The 19,243-nt window shown below is 45.4% G+C and overlaps 1 protein-coding gene across 3 annotated transcripts in view; it reads right to left on the reverse strand.

Annotated features, from left to right (window-relative positions):
* Positions 1-630: 630 nt before the first annotated feature.
* Positions 631-19,243, reverse strand: part of LOC126384404 (growth factor receptor-bound protein 10-like) — a 60,945-nt gene continuing 42,332 nt past the window's right edge. For all 3 annotated transcript variants that reach the window (XM_050035459.1, XM_050035461.1, XM_050035462.1), the window contains 11 exons: positions 17,407-17,522; positions 14,923-14,997; positions 14,347-14,484; positions 12,866-12,976; positions 10,514-10,612; positions 9,963-10,040; positions 7,959-8,075; positions 7,460-7,526; positions 7,223-7,310; positions 6,698-6,791; positions 631-6,028 (listed from right to left, as the gene is read on the reverse strand). In XM_050035459.1, the coding sequence (XP_049891416.1) occupies positions 5,882-6,028; positions 6,698-6,791; positions 7,223-7,310; positions 7,460-7,526; positions 7,959-8,075; positions 9,963-10,040; positions 10,514-10,612; positions 12,866-12,976; positions 14,347-14,484; positions 14,923-14,997; positions 17,407-17,522 (1,130 nt within the window). In that variant the 3' untranslated portion in view covers positions 631-5,881. The remainder of the gene's footprint in view (positions 6,029-6,697; positions 6,792-7,222; positions 7,311-7,459; positions 7,527-7,958; positions 8,076-9,962; positions 10,041-10,513; positions 10,613-12,865; positions 12,977-14,346; positions 14,485-14,922; positions 14,998-17,406; positions 17,523-19,243) is intronic.

A 19,243-nucleotide genomic window follows, 5' to 3' on the forward strand; every position in this document is an offset into this window, starting at 1 on the left:
TAAAACCCTTTGGCGTGAGTATGAAACAAGACATTAGATGACGTAATTTTGGGGTTTGGGCGAGACAGACCGACATTTTTCAACATTTTAACACATTTTTCGATGAAATGATTAGTCGACTAATCGAAGAAATAATCGACAGATTAGTCGACAATGAAAATAATCGTTAGTGGCAGCCCTACATTTAACCATAGTTGTCTTTGTTTTTGTTGACGGGCAGTGGCGGCTGGTTTTGAGCCATGACTCCTTCTATTCTGGCTCCCAATAACACAACAAGACAAACACATTTTAACACTCCTATGTAGCCTACAGCCCTGTGGTGACAAGTCGTGTTTTGCCTCCAGCTAATAGAATGACGTCATTGTGACGTCGGCCCTGAAAGGGTCTATGTCCAAGCATTTACTGGAGTGTTTTCTTGAAAGTAAATGTGTGGAATCAGACGTGACAGAGAAGAAATATGCAAAAGATGTGGTTTGAGAAACAAAATGGCGTCAGAATCGAATGCTGGCAGAGTTGAAGACTCTGTCAGTCTGTCAGCTTATACACACAAGTGATGTTCAGAAATTTGACACACGCCAAAAATCCAGTTTGATCTCTTAAAGAAAAAACAGCTTAATTTAATACTGTATATACTGTGGTATATTCTTTTTATATATATTTATATTTATATATATATATATAAAAGGTCCTTTTGTGGCAAACCAAAGAAAATACACATGATGTCAATATACACACAATCAAATAATGGAAAAAAAGGACTAAATAAATCATTCTTCATTTAACACGGAGTTATGAGCAAAAGCATAACGCCCCATACATAGTGATCTGTGACCTAGGTACAGTGTTAGATCTACGTCTTCCATAGCTTCACATACTTAGAAAACAAATGATACTGTATACTGGTATATTCATATACTTGGGCTTGTGTATACGATTGAATTGTAGCACAGTGATTAAAAAAAGGGAGGGAGAAGGAGAGGACCCATGTGGCCTCGCGTCCCTCTCTGACAGACAGGGAAGAACCTCAGCTGAAGACTGGGGCATGCTGGGATACCTCCAGCCAAACTCCTGTCTCCTCTAAATCCACCGCTCAGCTCGACTTTACCCGGCCGACAAGCAACTTCCTGTCTCTAAAAGGCAAGTTATAATAACCAGCAGACTAAGCAATCCTGAAGAGTGAATATAACAGTCTGGCCTCCACACACACACACACACGCACACGCACACATATTCACCACAGGGTCATAGCTTACAGGCTGGACACAGGTAGGAGAGGGGGGCGGGGGGTTCAAGCATTATCCAATCCCTGGAGAGAGTCTGCCCTGGCTGACTAGAAAGGCCTGACGGGTGGAGCGCAGAGCTGCTGAGTCAACAGTCACGTGAATGGTTGACCTGCGGCGATGGCAGTGGCTTGTGATGTCAACGACAATACTTGGAGAGAGTTTAGTTAGCCTGGCAGGGAGTCTGATGGCCCCGTGCTAACCCTGTTCACCGTGAGTCTGGCACAGGATGGAGCGGAGGTGCAGGTGAGGCTAAGCAGGTGTTATGTCACATGCCTGCAGGATTTTCATTCGCTGGTCACACGACAGCAGGAGAGGGCAGGAAAAGACAAAAGAACTTGTCTTCTCTGGTCTCCTGTCATGTTTTTTATTCTTATAAATGTGGTCCTCTCTTGTATTCTGGATGACCACAGGGCAGTCCTCAGATGCCGTGTTAAGACCACCATGAAATATAGCATGTGGAAACAGCTGTTCTTTATGTTACCACTTGGGGATGCCGCAGTCGGACACTTCACATCTGATGGCTTTCACTTAGATTTGTTCAGTATTTAAGTGTCATACTCTATTTTTCCGATGGACCACCTTTGCATAGTTTACCTGCTTTGTCTACTTTTCACTTCATCTCCCAGAATGCTTTTCTACAACAACCAGAAATAGGCATGATCATGCTGCTCTCAATGACATACAGGGCTGAGGCCACAGAAATTGAGCGAGCTAGCCAAATTGATGATTAATCCATCCATTTTCAACTGCTTATCTGAGGGCAGCAGACTGAGCAAAGCATCCCCAGACGTCGCTCTCCCCAGTGAGGCTTTCCAGCTCCTCCTGGGGGACCCCGAGGCGTTCCCAGGCCAGATGAGATATGTAATCTCTCCAGTGTGTTCTGGGTCTGCCCCGGGGCCTCCTACCAGTGGGACGTGCCCTGAACACCTCCAACAGGAGGCGCCCAGGAGGATCCTGATCAGATGTTGAACCACCTCAACTGACCCCTTTCGATGCAAAGAAGCAGCGGCTCTACTCCGAGCCCCCTCCGGATGTCCGAGCTCCTCACCCTATCTCTAAGGCTGAGCCCAGACACCAGAGAAAACTCATTTCGGCCGCTTGTATCCACGATCTCATTCTTTTGGTCACTACCCAGAGCTCATGACCATAGGTGAGGGTTGGGACGTAGATGGACCAGTAAGTCAAAAGCTTTGCCTTGCAGCTCAGCTCCATCTTCACCAGGATGGTCCAGCGCAATGCCTGCATCTCTGCAGAAGCCCCACCAAACCGCCGATCCATCTCATGCTCCATTCAACCCTCACTCGTGAACAAGACCCCTTTCAATGCCAAGGAGTAACAGCTCTACTCCGAGCTCCCTCCGAATGTCTGATCTCCTCGAACTATCTCTAAGGCTGAGCCCAGCCACCCCACAGAGAAAACTCATTTCAGCGGCTTGTATCCACAATCTCATTCTTTCGGTCACTACCGAAAGCTCGTAACTACAGGTGAGGGTTGGGACATAGATGGACCATTAAATCAAAAGATTTGCTTTTTAATTTTCTTAATTAATCGAGGAATCGTTGGGGGAATAAAATGTCACAAAACTCTTAAAAATGTTCATCACAATTTCCAAGATACTCGGTGATGTCTTCGAATTGTTTTTTTTTGTCTGGCCGTCGGTCCAAAGATATTCAGTTCACTTAAATCTTACTTAAAAGACGCAGAGAAGCAGCACATGCTCGCTGAGAACCTGGAACCTTTATATAATTGGCATTTTTTCTTAAAAACAGATTACTGAAAATCCAAATAGTTGCCAAATAGTTTTGTGGTGACCAATCAATGAATCTAAAATAATAAACTAACACTAACTGACGACACGCCTGATGACTTCAAGGCATTCTGGTCTACTGAGGCTACTGCTGGTGTGAAAATGACTTCCTCTACTTCTATCGACATGAGTTTCTCCCTGTTTGATTGTTGTGGCTGTTCAAGAAAGACGCCCTCACTGTTTGGAAGTCTAGGACTGTTCAACACTGACGTTACTGAACTGCAACATGCAGCTGCTGGAAAAATCTGGACGTGATGTTGTTGTTTAGCCAGTTATCAGCAGAAATAGGATTCATACAGCAGCACGTAACAAGACAACAGACCCAGAAATGCAAGGCTGCATTACCAACACCTGTTTTCTAAATCGTGTTCAAGTTGATTTTTACTTTTGGAAAACAGTTTGACATTTTAGGGAATTGCAAAGACTTTGATGAGCAGACTGATACCACTGTCATGTCTTGAGTTATTTGGTACAATAAGAGAGAGGACCCAAGATCACACATAATAAAAAATGGTAGAAGAATACTTCACCCACAAAACTGTAAATTTGTGAAGAAAACTTTGTTTTTCTAGAATGCCTCCACAGTGAACGGAGAATCCAAAAAAGGCGAACATTCATCATGAATTGAAGTAATCAGGGTCAAAGTTTTTTTTTACCGTGGAAGCACACCAGAAAAACAAATTCATGAATTAAAGGTAACGAATGGTCACTTTGCAGCTGAAGAATTCCTTTAAGGATAAAACAACAAGGTTTAAGACTCATGTCCATCGTGTTCTGCACTGTAAACATGAAGCTACTGTACAGCTAGCAGCTGGTTAGCTTAGCTTAGGAAATCACGTCAATAGTCGAGCACACAACCCTGGTTAAACCACAAATTGTTTCTACAAGATATAATGTGTTAACTCATGAGCTGTACAGATGTGCACAGGAGGTTTTTTGTAACCTCCAGACAGCCAGGCTAACTGTTTTCCCATGTTTCCAGTCTTTATGCTAAGCTAAGCTAAGCTAACCAGCTGCTGGCAGTAGCTTCATATTCAGCTCACAGTCATGAGTGGTATCACTCTGAGCATCTAACTCTTGGCAAGGAAGTGAGAAAGTCCAAAAATGTTAAACTGTCCATTTAAGATCACCACTAACGCTCTCGATGTTACTCCACCCACTTGAAATCTGAAATACGTTACCGTATGTGCATCAAAATATAGCTTCAATTTCATACACAAGGATCACAACTTTCACTTAAGGCGAGTGAATCTCGTTCCACTGCATGCTGACACACAATCAACTGAGTTCACATTTCAAGTCATTTGATCAATTCCATACTAAAACAAACAAAAAGAAAAACGTTATGGGAGTGCTTTTGTTGATTTGTCTTTTGTGGAGAGAGGGAACAGTGGTCAGGATCCGAACACGACAGCTCCAACCCATCGATATCAAATCAATAATCAACATGTGCAAGCAGTGAGCTCAGAACAGACTTAGGAAAAGAAAATGACATTCAAAGACAAATTCACCAACAGATGTAACCCTTTCAAATCTTAAAAAACGGTAGAAGCTTGGGGTGGACGCACTTTTCAGGAGTCTATTTAACAGTCTTCCTCCTCTTCAAAGTCTTGAGACGCACAGTTGTTTTCACCAAAGTGTGGCCGTGTTGGTTCGAGCCACACGGAGGTCCGAGACGTCCCCAAACCTTCCTGAAAGGCACTGCATAATCAGCCCTGACTCTCTTTGCTCCCACGCCACTGTAATCCAATCAGAACTGCTGGAAATTCACATGCATGCTTTTCAGAAGGGGGGTGGTGGAGGAGGAGGAGGACGAACAGAGAGCAGGCAGTTTCATTTAGCTAGAGGGAACAGCTGTCGTCTGTCCGCCCGGGAGTGCAAAACTAGTTCTGCATTGAATCAACAGTAATAAAACAGCATTAAAATGACATCAAGTAATCAACTCTACAAGAGAGGCTCGTTCAGCCTTCCTGATACACATTCCTCTGTCCTTTCAGCAAACCCTCCACTGCTCTGCTCGTCTTGCCTTTAGCTACTTCTCTCTTCTCTCCCGACTTTTCTCTGAGCTCCTGTGGAGGAGGAGAGGCGGGAATCGGGGTTGCACCAAGGGATTGTGGGACAGGACACAGCAGAGAGGCCGCATCGAGTTCGCTCGGGTGTTGGGGTTGGAGGCGGGGGGCAGGGTGTCAGCTTATCCAGACTGGACTGCACAGGTTGAGAAAACTCCTGGATCGAGTTTGATAAGACCCAGAGAGGTTCCCGTCCATCCCTGATGATTGATGAGGAAGTCAGAGGGTGGCGCTCCCCGCCCATGAAGGGGCGAGGGTGGGGCGGGCACCACAGCTTATCAGGCCTGGAGGATGAGGGAGGCTGGAGGGAGAGTTGAAGGGTGAGGGACTCTGAGGGAGGTATCCATCCAGGAGACCCGCAGCACTCCTGCTGAACCTTAGCTAACGTATGGTGTCTCTCCAGGGTCAAAATGGCAATGACAAAACAATTGAGTCTCCATGACAACATCGCAGGAGTTGGGCGACTGCTGGGTCCACAATCTGCACGCTTGAGCTGTCTGAACGGTTCACATTCAAACATCCAAGCAGTGGTAAGGCGGAGATAAGCACCGGCGCACTGGAGAAATCAAACTACCAGTGCCAGCTGAGTTGTTCACATCCCCGAATCTCGACCTAACTTTTCTCGACCTCATTGCGTTGGTGAGGGAGGGGCAGATGGGGGGGTGGGATCTCAGGGTGAGAGGTGTGCAAAAAAGGGGTGGAAGTGTTGGGGGTGTGGAGTGTCACAAGGCCACGGCGGTACAGGGGTGTTTGAGCTTGCAGGGCAGCACTCCTCTGTTGAGCTGGTAAAACTCCACCAGGTGGATCAGATCGGTGAACTTGGTGGTGCCGTCATCGAGGCTGAAGAACACCTGACCGTCCTCCTCACACTTCAGACCAGAGACAGAGGGAGGAGAGAGGACAGTTAACCATCACATGACAACAAGATATGTACTTTCTTTTTAGGGCTGCACCCTGACTAAGAATTTTCCTAGTCCTAGTCTTGCGTGGACACTTCCTGTGTCTGTTCTTTCAAATTAAAGTCACACATGGTCCAGGTCATATAGGTTTGGATTTATTCTGACAAGGTGCAGCTCCTGACAGAGCTTCATGTTTGTTTGCTTGTTTTGTTTTCTGCGACTATGCAACCAATGAAATCTTGCCGACTAATGACCTTTCTGGTCGACTCACGTTTGGTCGATTGTTAGCCTTAAACTACAGCCTTTGAAAGTCTGTAGTTCTCAGCTCCCTGGTAGGCAGTTCCTCTAAGGTAGGCCCCAGAACTATTTGGTCCGAAGACGCCTGAAGTATGTTGAAGTAGTAGAAGTATGATATAATTCAGGCGAACTGGCCCATTGAAACATTTCGTTATTCCTTTACTGTAACAAAATAAATTCAAACAAATGGCTGCCCAGAAGGAAGAAACCTTCTTGTCAAACCTTAAAAAGACATGGTACGCTTTGGAAAATGGTGGGTTGTGGTAGCCAGATGAGTCTTGTTAGTTTATACCATCAGATGAATCTGTATCTCAGAGCATTTAGAAAAGTAATGTGACTGACCGGTAGGATCTGGAAGTGCTTGATCTTCTGGTGGTGGCACAAGGTAAGCACGAATGCCTTGGGGTTACTCTGACTGTCCCGCAACAGGAATAACCTGACACACAGAACATTAGAGAGAAATGGTTAATCTTCTGCATGAAATATATACATATATATATATCACTAATATATCTTGGGGTGGGTTTTATACTATTACAGTTCAAATATATGCTTCTGCATGAGTTGAGGGAGCTGTGGCTCTTTGAGAACCTTATCTTGATCCACTGTGTAAAGGCTAAATGTACGACTGTCAAACCAAAAAGCTGATTTTAGACACCAACATTTAGAGATCTAAGCTTTTCTTGGCAGCAGTGATGTCTCTATTTTTCACATTTTCTTCACGCACTTCTCGTTTGACAAGATAATCTTCACTTCACTGGCTTCATTTTCTGGAGCTTTCTACTGCATTTCACACGAGATCACATCACATCACAAAATGTTCACACCAGCCTCCCAACCTTTTCACACTCATACAGTTGTTCTTACCCGTCTACTTGGCCTTGTTGGATGATCATTTTGTGGGCTTCCTCTCTCATGATGCGACCGTGAAACCACACCTGTGTCCTGTGGATCACTGAGAGACAAACAGCTGCGACTCAGTGTTTGAGATTTTGCTTATATTTATATATTCATTATCACTTCACCAGGGCGGGGCAAGCAAAACTAAACACTTGGGGCCTATTTAAATTATGCATTTTTGTTAATGGTCTAAAGTGAGCGTACCTGTGCTCAGAGAGGATGGGTGCAGTGGGCTGGGACTGCCCAGGACATTCATACGCTGGCTCCGTTTCTATGTGGAAGAAAGGGCACATATTCATTATCATGAGGTAACAACACATTCTTTTTGACTCGTCATACCTCCATGGCACACTGAAATATGCTGAAACAGTCAGTACAGTGAACAAACATTACAATGCTCTGCAGTAACTGTGATCTCAGCAGCAGTTAAGTGGAGCTGCTGCAGGTGATGCAGGGGAAAGATTACTGAATTCAAAATGGAAAAGGCTTCTGCACAATGATACTGTTCAAAGATGTGTGTGAAAGACAAACTGTGATCTCAGATGACTTGTGACAAAACATACAGTACGACAGGGGAGATCAGAGTCTAACAGAAAACTAAACTAAGGGAAAGTTAATGATACAATGACATGACTGGAGCTCAAATCTGTCCATGTTTGGCTTCAGATTTCTTTTCCTCCCCACGCATCATCCCCCGTCTTACCCTCCAGGTCTGTCCCTCCTCCAGGGCAGCACTCTGAGCCTCGACGGGGTTGTCGATGACGCGTCCGGTCCGCCCGGAAAAGTCCATGGCGACCAGGGAATTCTCAGATACACTCCGCTGTAAGGAGACGTGGCAGGGTGGGGGAGGGGGTACACAAGGAGCAAGGGGTGGTGATGGGTGAGGTGGGGGGAAGACAAGGGTCAGAGGTCAAACAAGCCAGACGCACTCACTGGGGCATGACAAATCCTGTCTGCACACAGACCCACTTCAGTCAGTCCACACATGAGGAAAAGCACAAGGCTCTGCTGGCTCTCAGATTTTCTTTCGTTACGAAAACTCGTCCTTCATCTGAATATCAAGTCAATTAAACAACAATTAAACAACTGCGCTTCTGTCGAGCAGAATTTACAGGGTCTATAATATGTTCAAAAAGTTACAAACTTTTTCCACATTCTGTCACTAACATTACACTTTATGAGACCTTTGTGATATGATTTATTTATGGACTGCAGACAAAGGATAACATGTTCATGGAGAACACTTCATTCCAGCAACAGACTGTATAATGAATGTGGACATGACAGCGCCCCAAAAATGAAGCGCTCCATCACCCCCTGAGGCCTGTACTACGAAGCCAGTTTAACTTACCCAGGATATCTTTTGTTTATCTGGCTTCACTAACCCTAACACTGGCTGTTTGGATGACCGCTATCACAAAGCTGGTTATCAACTCGCTCAGTCAACTCTGAGTTTTCCTCTCCAGCCATCTTAGGTCCCGATCACACAGAATGTGTTTTAGCAGCTGGAGGCGCCTTTTTGTAATTGTTTATTATGAGAATGAAGATCTTTGCTCGTGGTTTTTGCGCTGCGACGCGCCTTGCGTTTCTGTGCTCAAGGTGCCTGGCGTTTTCGCCCCATGTTATCTAATTTTTGTCATCTTTTTCCCATTGACCAGTCGGGTGATTTGAGAGGCGGGCCTTCCGTGGTGGTCATGACAACAAGTTTACAGTTGGTAAACAATGGAGGAGAAACTGGTGGTAGCAGTTGCAGGATACCCAGAGCTATACGGCCCGACGACAGACAGCAGGTTGTCAAACTGCCCCTGAGTCATCCTAAAATCTGCCTGTAAACGTCCATGATGGAGGAGAAGCTCCTGGACCAACTGGTGGTACTCCCCATGATCCAGCCTCTTTTTTAGGGTCTCATGTACCCACACAGATCTCTGTTTATCTGCTGACAGCCTCTCACCCTCAACCAGAGCTACAGACAGCACCCTCTGCCTCAACATGTCAGCAGCTACACACTGATTACTGCAGGATACATAGAATAGATAAATAAACAGTTGATTAGATTTTTCCTGAGGATGGTTCCTGTCATTTAGGTAGCTGTTATCATGCTGATGGTTGAGTGTTCATTTTTCAGATTAGTTTGGTTTTAATTAGTTATTTGATGCTATAAAAGTGACTTTGACGTCACAAGCGACAGCTGTGTGTGCCAATCAGTGTGCTCAAGATCAGTGGCTCTGCTCATGATTGGTAGGACGGGTGTGTGAGCAGGAACTTGACTTCAGCGCAAGATACTCTGGCTTCCTTTTTGTGCAGTGAGAGGAAGTGGAAAAGTATCGTCCATCTTCCTATACAGTCATTGGTCTGAACATGAAACACCTCCTGCTGTGAGTTAATTAATCTCAGCGTAACACAACATACCAGTGTGCAGGTTTCTTTTTGTTGTGTGCAGGATTTAACACCATACGTGTGTGTGTGTGTATTATGTAAACTCCTGTAAATAACTAAGATTTAACATTTAACATTCAACAAATCCTTCTTATGCTAAATGGAAAAGTGATCCAGCACACAGTGTTTCATGTTAAGGAGACCGTGGCACAGGGAGAGCGACTCCAATTCACCATCAGCTCATTAATGGATCAATGTGGACTGTAGTTGGCTGGGTGGGGGCATTAAAGAGGGGTTGTAAGAGGGGTGACGTCACAGAGCAGATACTCACCACAGGAGCAGAGAAAGGTGAGAGGTTAGACTTCCTCTGCTGGGGACCGTTGTAGCTCTGATACAGTACTATCCCATACTGTGAGGACACAAGAGGAGAGACGGCGTCAATGCGAGTTTCCAAGAGCTCACAAATCAAGTAATACAATTTACCTATTGAGTAACTATTAGGTTTGATACCAAGTAGCCTGGACTGTACGGTAATATCACTGACAGCCTTGGATTTAAAGGGACAGTTCAGATCTTTTAAAGTGGGGTCATATGGGTTACTGATCTATAGACACAGTACGTTTACATGACATTAGAGAAATCAATTCATTGTGTTAGTTCATCTAAAACGGGACTTTCCCAGTTAGCTGCTAGCTAACCGTCGCTACCCCTCCACATCAGCACGTTGCTTAGCTTCCATGTCAGACTCCAGCCTGCTTCTCCAACTGACGTCTACTGTATGTAATACACTGACTATGGATAAGTACCCCATACAACCCCACTAGAAAAGATGCGAACTATCCCTCTAAATCCAATACCAACATATGAAGGTAAAGGAAGTACTTTGAGCAGTCTGAAGGCAGTCATCCAGCAGGTCCTGCTCTGTTCGTCCTCAGCACACAGCATCTTCAGCTCCTTGCAGTCACTCCTCACTTTGCTGGGCTGTGAACCAAACAGAAGACACAGTGAGGCATTAGATCACCATGAACAGGAAAGGCCTCTTCTGTGGTTTCTGGCATTCCAGTTTTCAACATATAGAGACCATCAGACCTGTGACATGGCAGGGTAAGACCACAGCACTGAGCCATAATGTGAACACTGCTGTTTTATATCAGACTGAGACTAACTTGTGTTGATCAGTGGAACATTATATGCAATCAAATGCACATCATATACAATACTTTTATAATTTAGTTTAAATTGTCAACTGATGGAGCAGCTGATTGATGGAAGGCAGTCAGCTGATAGATCACATGATTCCTTTCTATGCAACCAATTGGTGAATCTCATTCAGGGCGTCCTATTTAAACTGCTCTGGCCTGCCTACTGTTGCTGCTTCCTCTGCAAGCCGCTATGCAACCAACACATTCTCACGCTGATCTCGTCACATATCAAGGTTTGGTCATGGACCTTCTACATCCAGATACTATGTGAAAGGTAACCTGGGTGTGCTGGTTGTTGACATTACTGGGTGTCTTCTTTCAAGATACACTTCTGTTTCCACAAGAAATGTACCATTTACATTCAGTCTCTTTCAAAATAAAAGCACTATGTCAGTACAACAAAGCAAATTGACGTTTTTAACGCATGTGGTTGGGTCTAGGAAAAAAGAACATGGTTTGGCTTTAGAATCTTACGGGACACGAACACCGCCCTCTTGGGTGACAGTCGGTTTTGTTGGACCCATCCGCCACCTCTCCCACCCATTCTGCTTGGACTTTTGCTGCCTAAATTTTTGTTCTTGTTCTGCCCTGTTTCCCCCGATGCCTCTGAGCACCGTTAAACTATAAAAGCAGCTGCCCATATATCATGCCTGAAAGGACTGCTTTTTTCGACATTGTCTGACGCAGGCAGTCTCTACCCAAGCGCTGGATTTCGACAACTGCGGTGTGAGACTGTGTTGTTGCAACCCGCCTCCACCCCAGCTCCTCCTTTTCATGTTGTGTCTGACTTATCAATGTCATTTCTGTTTGTCAATGATGCTGCTCTGTTCTGTTCCTGGGGGTCTTTGCTGCTGCTCTCTCTGCCTTAGGCTTTCCATGTAGGCGCATGGAAGGGCAGAGAGGTTTGCTCTTTCTGCCACAGGCTGTCCTCATTTGCATGTTGAAGGGCAGAGAGGCATGCTCTCTGCCTTAGGCTTTCCATGTAGGTGCATGGAAGGGCAGAGAGGCGTGGTCTCTCCGCCTTAAGGCTTTCGACCTGGGCGCATGGAGGAGGCTTTCTGTGCAGGCCCAAGAAAAGGCTGAGAGGCCCCAAAACAGAGCCATACCGCCAAATATAATACTGCAAATGGAAATAAGTTTTCTTTGACTAAAGTGTTCCTGACTGAAGTGTTTTTTTTTCTGTACATTATTTCTAAGACTATGAGCTTGTCATGTATTTCCCTTGTACCAGGTGACACCTCTGACAGACAATAACTGACTGAGTTTATTGTGTCCTCATTGCGAAAACCAGTATATCAAAGTCCAGCTGGTGAGGACCAGTATCACAGCACAGACTCTCTCCTTTCCCCTTCGTCAGTAACAAGGACGTTAGACACACTGCTCCTTAGATACAACCCCTACCGATAAATTAATTCATGTCACCATAGCAACAATCCAGCCACCCCCAGCCGCCAAGTAAAATCCCTTACACAACCCTGCACCGTCACCCCCGCTGACAGCATCTGACACACTGGTCGTTTTGTGTGTGTTTGTGTGTGTGTGTGTGTGTGTGTGTGTGTGTGTGTGTGTGTGTGTGTGTGTGAGTGAGGTGAGGGGGTTAGGCGGGCCAGATTCCCTGTACCATCCTGGCTTATCCCAGTGGGCTTATCCCAGATCAGCAGGTGACCCACCACAGATTACTCCTGGAGTGGGACACACAGTGCTGAGTGTGTGTTTGAACCCCCGCTGGGCGTTTTAACCCTTGTGTCCTCTGACACACACACACACACACACACACACACACACACACACACACACACACACACACACGAGACACAATATATGCAAAGAGGAAGCAGGTGCATCTGTTAAGATCACGTAACAGCCAGTGACAGGATGGCTCTGTGACACAGTTTCTCTTCTTTCATGGTAAAAAGTCAAATAATGAACCAATAAAACCAACCCAGCAGGTTTATTCAGTTTTTTATGAATACCAGTCTCCAGCAATGGATCAACTGAGCTGCTCAGGTTGCAGTGTTTTCTCATGTGTTACCTTGATGCAGAACTGGTAGTCTGTGGGAGCGTTGTGGAGTTTTCTTCCTGTGATGATGGTGAAGATGTTGCTGTCCTCCAGGTCTGACAGCAGCTGCAGGTGTCGAGGCTCCTGTGAAGTTGTGGGGAAGCAAAGGGAAAGAGATGTCAGGTCAGCAACAAGCTTTATTTATATGATTAAACTTCTTATTGCTTTTAATGGTACATTACAAACTTACAACATTTAAAATCAAAGCAAAAAATAATAATAGGAAGGAAGCAAAAAGCAAAAGGATGAGCACATTCTTCTTGGCAGTGTGTCACTCAGGCTGTCATGCCACGTCTATACCACGTCATATTGCGTCTTATGTTCATCCTCTTACCATAAACAATTATATAATGCACACAGAGCAGATACAGGACCCAGAGATATCAACTGACACGAAAGGCCCAGGTCAGACCAGAGATTTGCGACGAGACAAAACCGTTTTATAACGTTGCAGAGAAAAGTTGCGGCAGTGTGAACTGGCCCGTCTGAGCTCGACTCAAGTCGGCTGATGATTTCAGCTGCAACTCGGCTGGTCAAATCGCTGGCGGCTAGTTTCAGAGCGTAAAGCACGTCACCTGTTTGAAAAGCCAGTCGGCTTGTGGTGATATCCGCTGGTCAAGTCAAAATGGCCGCAGATGGCATGCTGGCTTGCTGCAGCAGGTGCTCCATCACTATCATTCAGATTTTAAGAAGCTACAAATTATATTCAGCCACAAACTAAGTGAAAAGCTGCAAATCAGAACGGAAGTACAGAGAGTTGTTGACTAGAGATGATACGCCGTCTCATGGTGGTCACTTCCTGTCAACGTTACTTTTTGTTTCATCTCCAACAGCCATCATCCTCCCTGAGCCCCAGCCTTGACATTTTCGAAGGAGTCCAATAGTTGCTATTTATTTTTCTTAGTAAAATTAATTGTTTCTGCATGTCTCGGGCTGTGGAGTACCATGACTGTGCTGCTTTTGTTCAAGCTTTCCTGTTGATAGATATTCCAATATCCTTTTCCCATGTACACATAACACCCTCAAAGTCTGCGGACTGATGTTTTCTAAGCTCGTTATAAAACCCGTATGTTCCCTACGACAAGCTTTTTCATCACTTTGTTATTTTGTTTAGGCAAAATTAAGTTGAGATGAGATGAGAATCTAAAAAAGAAGTTGAGGTTATCTGAGGTGACAGAAAAACTGTGATGTTGCAACTGCAAATAAAATGAAGCAGAGAAAACTTGAAAATTAGCAACTCAAGTAGTTTGTCAGTCATGAAATGTGCCGGTCGAAACCATCCCCACCAATTTGATCTCCCTCATACCAGTTTCAGTGGCTGTGGCTAGTTAGGGTTGTCCACTAATCGGAAGATCAGCACTTTGATCTTCGAAAATTAGTCCCTGATTCAGACCGAAGGAGACGACTCTAGGTCTGAAAGCACCCTTAGCATGTGTACAGCTGTAACTCATCACCTTGGATGTTCCTTTAGTGGAGTAGTAGAGCCCAGAGCGTCGCAGGAACATGTAGAGTTTCTTCCAGGACCTGCGTCCGGGCTCCTTCACGTACAGATAACCCTGGATCTCGGGACAGCTGCTGGAGTTCAGAAAGTTCTGCAGAAAAAACACACAGACAGCATCTGTTGGGAACACTGCTGCACGGGAACTCAGTGTACCAAAACACAAATGTTTGTGTTTCATCCTGGAAACTGCATGTCCACGAGTGATTAAAAAACGATCGTGTTTGGAGATCGTGAGGCAGGTTTTTGTCTACATTCCTAAAAATCTGGCAGCAACAACAGTGGGTGAATGTAATTAGCAGATTTCAGGGACAGTGTGTGTGCATGCATATTTTTGGACTGCCAGATGTCCTCACAAAGATCAAATCCTCCAGAGTAGGAGCATTTTCCTGCTCTCACTCTTTTTTTCAGAGTCAGGATTTAGGTTGAGGATTATAATTAGATATAGAATTAATTTGGTGTTTAAGTGAAGTCTTAGGTCGTGAATCAAGTGTGCTATTCAAGATGTCCCCTCACTGAGTTATTGCCTCACCTGTAAGAGCTGTGACTGAGGGATTGAGCCATCAGACTCCTGACACCACGCCACCATCTGCTCTGGAAAAAAGTTCTGGATGGAAAAACACAGACAGAGAATGAGTGTGTGAGAAGCACTAGAAACCATTTAGTGCATATGCAAGCTCAGAGTGGGGTAGTGTTTCTCTATGCAGAATACGTCTCATCGTGAGTGTGTGTGTGTCTGTGTGTGTGTGTCTGATGAGCACAAGGACTCAGAGACAGAGTGGTGGGGGCTAGAGAGGTAGATGAGGAGAGGAGGAGAGAAGGAGAGAAAGAGAGGGCACTCCAGCCTGGGAGTAGATGCAGTATGATCTCACCCGCTGATGTAATCCCCTTTAGCCAGCAGCGCTACTCTTAGCGTGATTGACAGGCCGCGGCCAGCACTCTGGTGTTTTACTGTGCTCATTACCACAGAGCTGAGGTCACCTGCTGGCTCTGACACACACCTAAATCACCACGGCAATAATGTCACAATATCCCCGGCCAGCACGCAACAGCAGAGCCCCATGCTGAGTCCACATCAGCAGAAGATGCCACGCAAACCGGCTAAGGCTGACTCGCTGGCTGCCAGAGGCGGCTCTGTGTCCTTAAACTTAAATGAACAGCTTTGCGTATTAGATTTCAACTCACGCTGTTACCCAAACAGACTTCAGGTGAGTGCAAAAGCAGATGGAGCTTCAGCAGGACGGCGAAGACAGCGACACACCAACCCACCAAACATGTATCCCCAGAGACGACACAAAGAAAGCACTGTGTATTATGTTAGACTGATATCGGATCAGTGATAAATTATAGAATTTGGACAGTTGCAGTCCATTCTGAACAGACCTGCGACCCACTTTTGGACCGTGACCCATCAGTTGGGAACCACTGTTTTAAACAATAAACAAGACGAGGAGTATTCCAAAACTTTTCCAAAACAGTCTGTTAATTCCAAACAGGGCTGGACGGTATGACCAAAATCTCATATCACGATATAGGTCATTTCATATCCCGATAACGATACATATCACGATATATAGCACATTTTAATCCAATGAATAAAAAGTTGCCCCCCCCCCCGATTTGGTCTGAATATTGTCGCCGTCTTGTTGCGTCTCTGCTCTCTCAGTGTGTGCAGCACAGCCGAGACAGACAGCGGAGTTATATAAACTTGTCATGTTACTGTAAGTGTCGTAAAAGCTTCGCGAATTAAAAAGCCAAGAAGAGTAATTTATCAATGAGATCCGTGCAAAAGATGGACAGACTCCAAATGATGAAAAATATTGCTGTAAAAAGTGTAATTTGCGTCACAACGATATAAACGTGTGAAACGATAAACATTCTTCATTCTTCTCGTCACGTGATATATATCGTCATATCGCACAGCCCTAATTCCAAACCATATCCAGGCCTGAAAAACTAATGTCATAAAACTTCATGACCCTGGGAACCCTGATCAATAAAGACTTTGAGGGAATAGTTTACGGATGCACAATATATATCGGGCCGATAATGGGACATTTTAATTATCATGCATTATTCCGATAATTAAAATTATAGCCAATAATACGAAGCCAGACAGCTTTCATTGACTTAACACGGGCAGCATCTACACACCCGACACAGTGGGTGGAGGTACATGTGCCTTAAAACTTGGTTTGCGAGCTGCCAATAAACACAGAAGAAGAACAACAACTGCAGCACGCTGTCGAGAGGGTGAAACATGTCACGGTGTGGACATCTTTCACAGTTTCAGAGGAAGACAACAGGACTGCACTGAGAGTCTGATCTCCGACTGCCCGACACAGGTTAGACGCAGCGCTGAAGGAGCTAATTAGCAGCAGCAGCTAACATCCAACACAAAGCTTTTAAAGGCTCAACTCTGCTGTTAAACTTATTAATAACCGCTAACCGTGTGATGCTACAGTTAGTAATTATCTGTATCGTTACCTCTCTGGCTGCGTGTGTGTGTGTGTGTGTGTGTGTGTGACCCAGCTGCTTGTTTGTCTGAGTTGAGTGTTACTGTGTGAGGTGAATCAGTAGCATTGCTGTTCTACTACAGGTTAAACACTTATTTTTAAAATACAAAAATGTGACATTATCGGTTATCGGCCATGAGAAGTGGGTAATTATTGATTATGGGTATCAGTTGAAAAAATCCATATTGGTGTATCCCTAGAATATTTTTCAGTGCTACAGCCAGGCTTCCTCATAAAAACACAGTGTTGAAAAACACCGAGTAATTCTTCCAACATTTGGCTGAAGAGAACCAAATGTAAAAATCTGGAATGTTAGCATGACATGTTAGCGATCAGCAGCTCCGATCCAAAAATATCAAGGCTGGAAAATCTTCTGAACCCCAGCTGTGTGTGTGTGTCTGCAAGGCATCGTGTGTGTGTGTGAGGCGATGTGTGTGTAGGGATGCGTGCTAAACCAAGGCAGTCACAGAGATGACTTTTTAGGGATGCAAGAGACTCACCAGGGGGTTCCTGAAGAATTCATATTTGGCATAGTTCTTCCTGAAGAGGAATTTACTGTCGCTGCTCATGGAGGCTTGAACCTGAACCACCAGCTCGTGGTCCTCCAGACACCGCTCTGCACGAGGACACAGACAGACCCACAGTGTTAGTCACCTCAGCCGGGTCATGTTGTCCTCGGGGATGAAACCAGAGGCAAACAGATGTTAGGATCAGTGTACACTGCTTCAGGGCTGACTTGTTTTAATATTCAGGAGCACCGTAAGAATATAACCGACACTCTAACTGTAGTTTCACTGCTCATTGTTCTCTCTTTCTTTAACGCTGATGTGCAGCATAACAAGCAGCTCTTCTGCATGCATTTCCTCTCCCTCTTTCTCTTCACTGTTCTCTTCTCTTTTTAATATTGAAAGCATATTCTGAGACGCCCTTGTTGCCAGAGGACCTGGTTTACTGTAAATTGTTTCAAACAGTGTCCTCGAGCAGCAGGAAACAACAACTTTTACATGTCAGTGTGATGCTACCTGGTACTTAAAAAAATCTTTTCCCCATTTTTCACTGGAAATTCATATAAAATGGAGAGAACAAGTCTGCAACACCGAGGAGCTAACCACCTTTGTTAAATCTCATAACTCTCAATGACATGAATTCACAATAAAGGTCACAGTTGGCCGTTCTCACCTTAAAAACTGCATGTTGTGTGAGGCACAAACACATCACCAGTTACTGTATACAATGACGCAGCAAGAAAAAAAATCTCCTGTTACTAAGAGACGAGCACGAGAGTAAAAGGCTAAAACGAGGGGGGGGGGCTGTGAAAAGAAGAGGCACTATGAGGCCGGGAGGGAGGAGGTGAAGGTGGAGAGAAGTGGTATGAGATGGAGAGAGGGGTAGGAGGAGGAGGTGGTGAGGGCATTGCAGGAAGATGATGTCATGTATTTAGGCTGATTGCTGAGAGCAGTGAAGCCATAAGCAAAGTACAAGCCACAGACAAACACACAACCACACATTAAGAGCTCACACAGGCCTAACCTGCTCACTGTGCACCACAGAGGCACAATTACTTTCTCCCTCTGTGTGTGTGTGTGTGTGTGTGTGTGTGTGTGTGTGTGTGTGTGGTGTGTGGTGTGTGTGTGTGTGTGTACGTGTGTTCTGTTTCTTGAAGTTCAGGGCATATGATCTCAGTGAGGCTGCTTGGAAATAGATAGTGACAGGATGTTCCAGTTTTGCACGGACACACACACACACACACACACACACACACACACACACACACAGTCTTGTTTAATTGAGACAAAACACACAGGAACAGACACACACACTCGTACATATGTTTTGGTGAAACTGCAGTCGCTATAAAAAGGATCCTGGCTGCAGCTTCAGGGTGGAAATGTCTGAGTCTTTTTGAATTTGTGTCTGTGTGTGTGTGTGTGTGTGTGTGTGTGTGTGTCTGTGTGCGCTGGCTGCAAGCAGGGGAATTTCCTGTGGAGGGTTAAGGAGAGATTGATTGGCCGGGAAGGCTAGGGGCTCGTCCGATGCAGAGAGGCGATTGGCTCCTCGCAGCTCTGGTATGACGCTTTGTGTGTGTGTGTGTGTCTGTGTGCGCTGGCTGCAAGCAGGGGAATTTCCTGTGGAGGGTTAAGGAGAGATTGATTGGCCGGGAAGGCTAGGGGCTCGTCCGATGCAGAGAGGCGATTGGCTCCTCGCAGCTCTGGTATGACGCTTTAGATCGGGCCTCTCCCTCCTCCCTCTCCCCCCCCTCACCTCGATCTCTCCCTCTCTGTCTCTCCTCCTCTCTCCCCTCATCTCCCTCTCTTTTTCCCTCCCTCCCTCCTCACC

Source organism: Epinephelus moara, chromosome 22, assembly GCF_006386435.1.
Source record: "Epinephelus moara isolate mb chromosome 22, YSFRI_EMoa_1.0, whole genome shotgun sequence".
Classification (NCBI taxonomy): Eukaryota; Metazoa; Chordata; class Actinopteri; order Perciformes; family Serranidae; genus Epinephelus; species Epinephelus moara.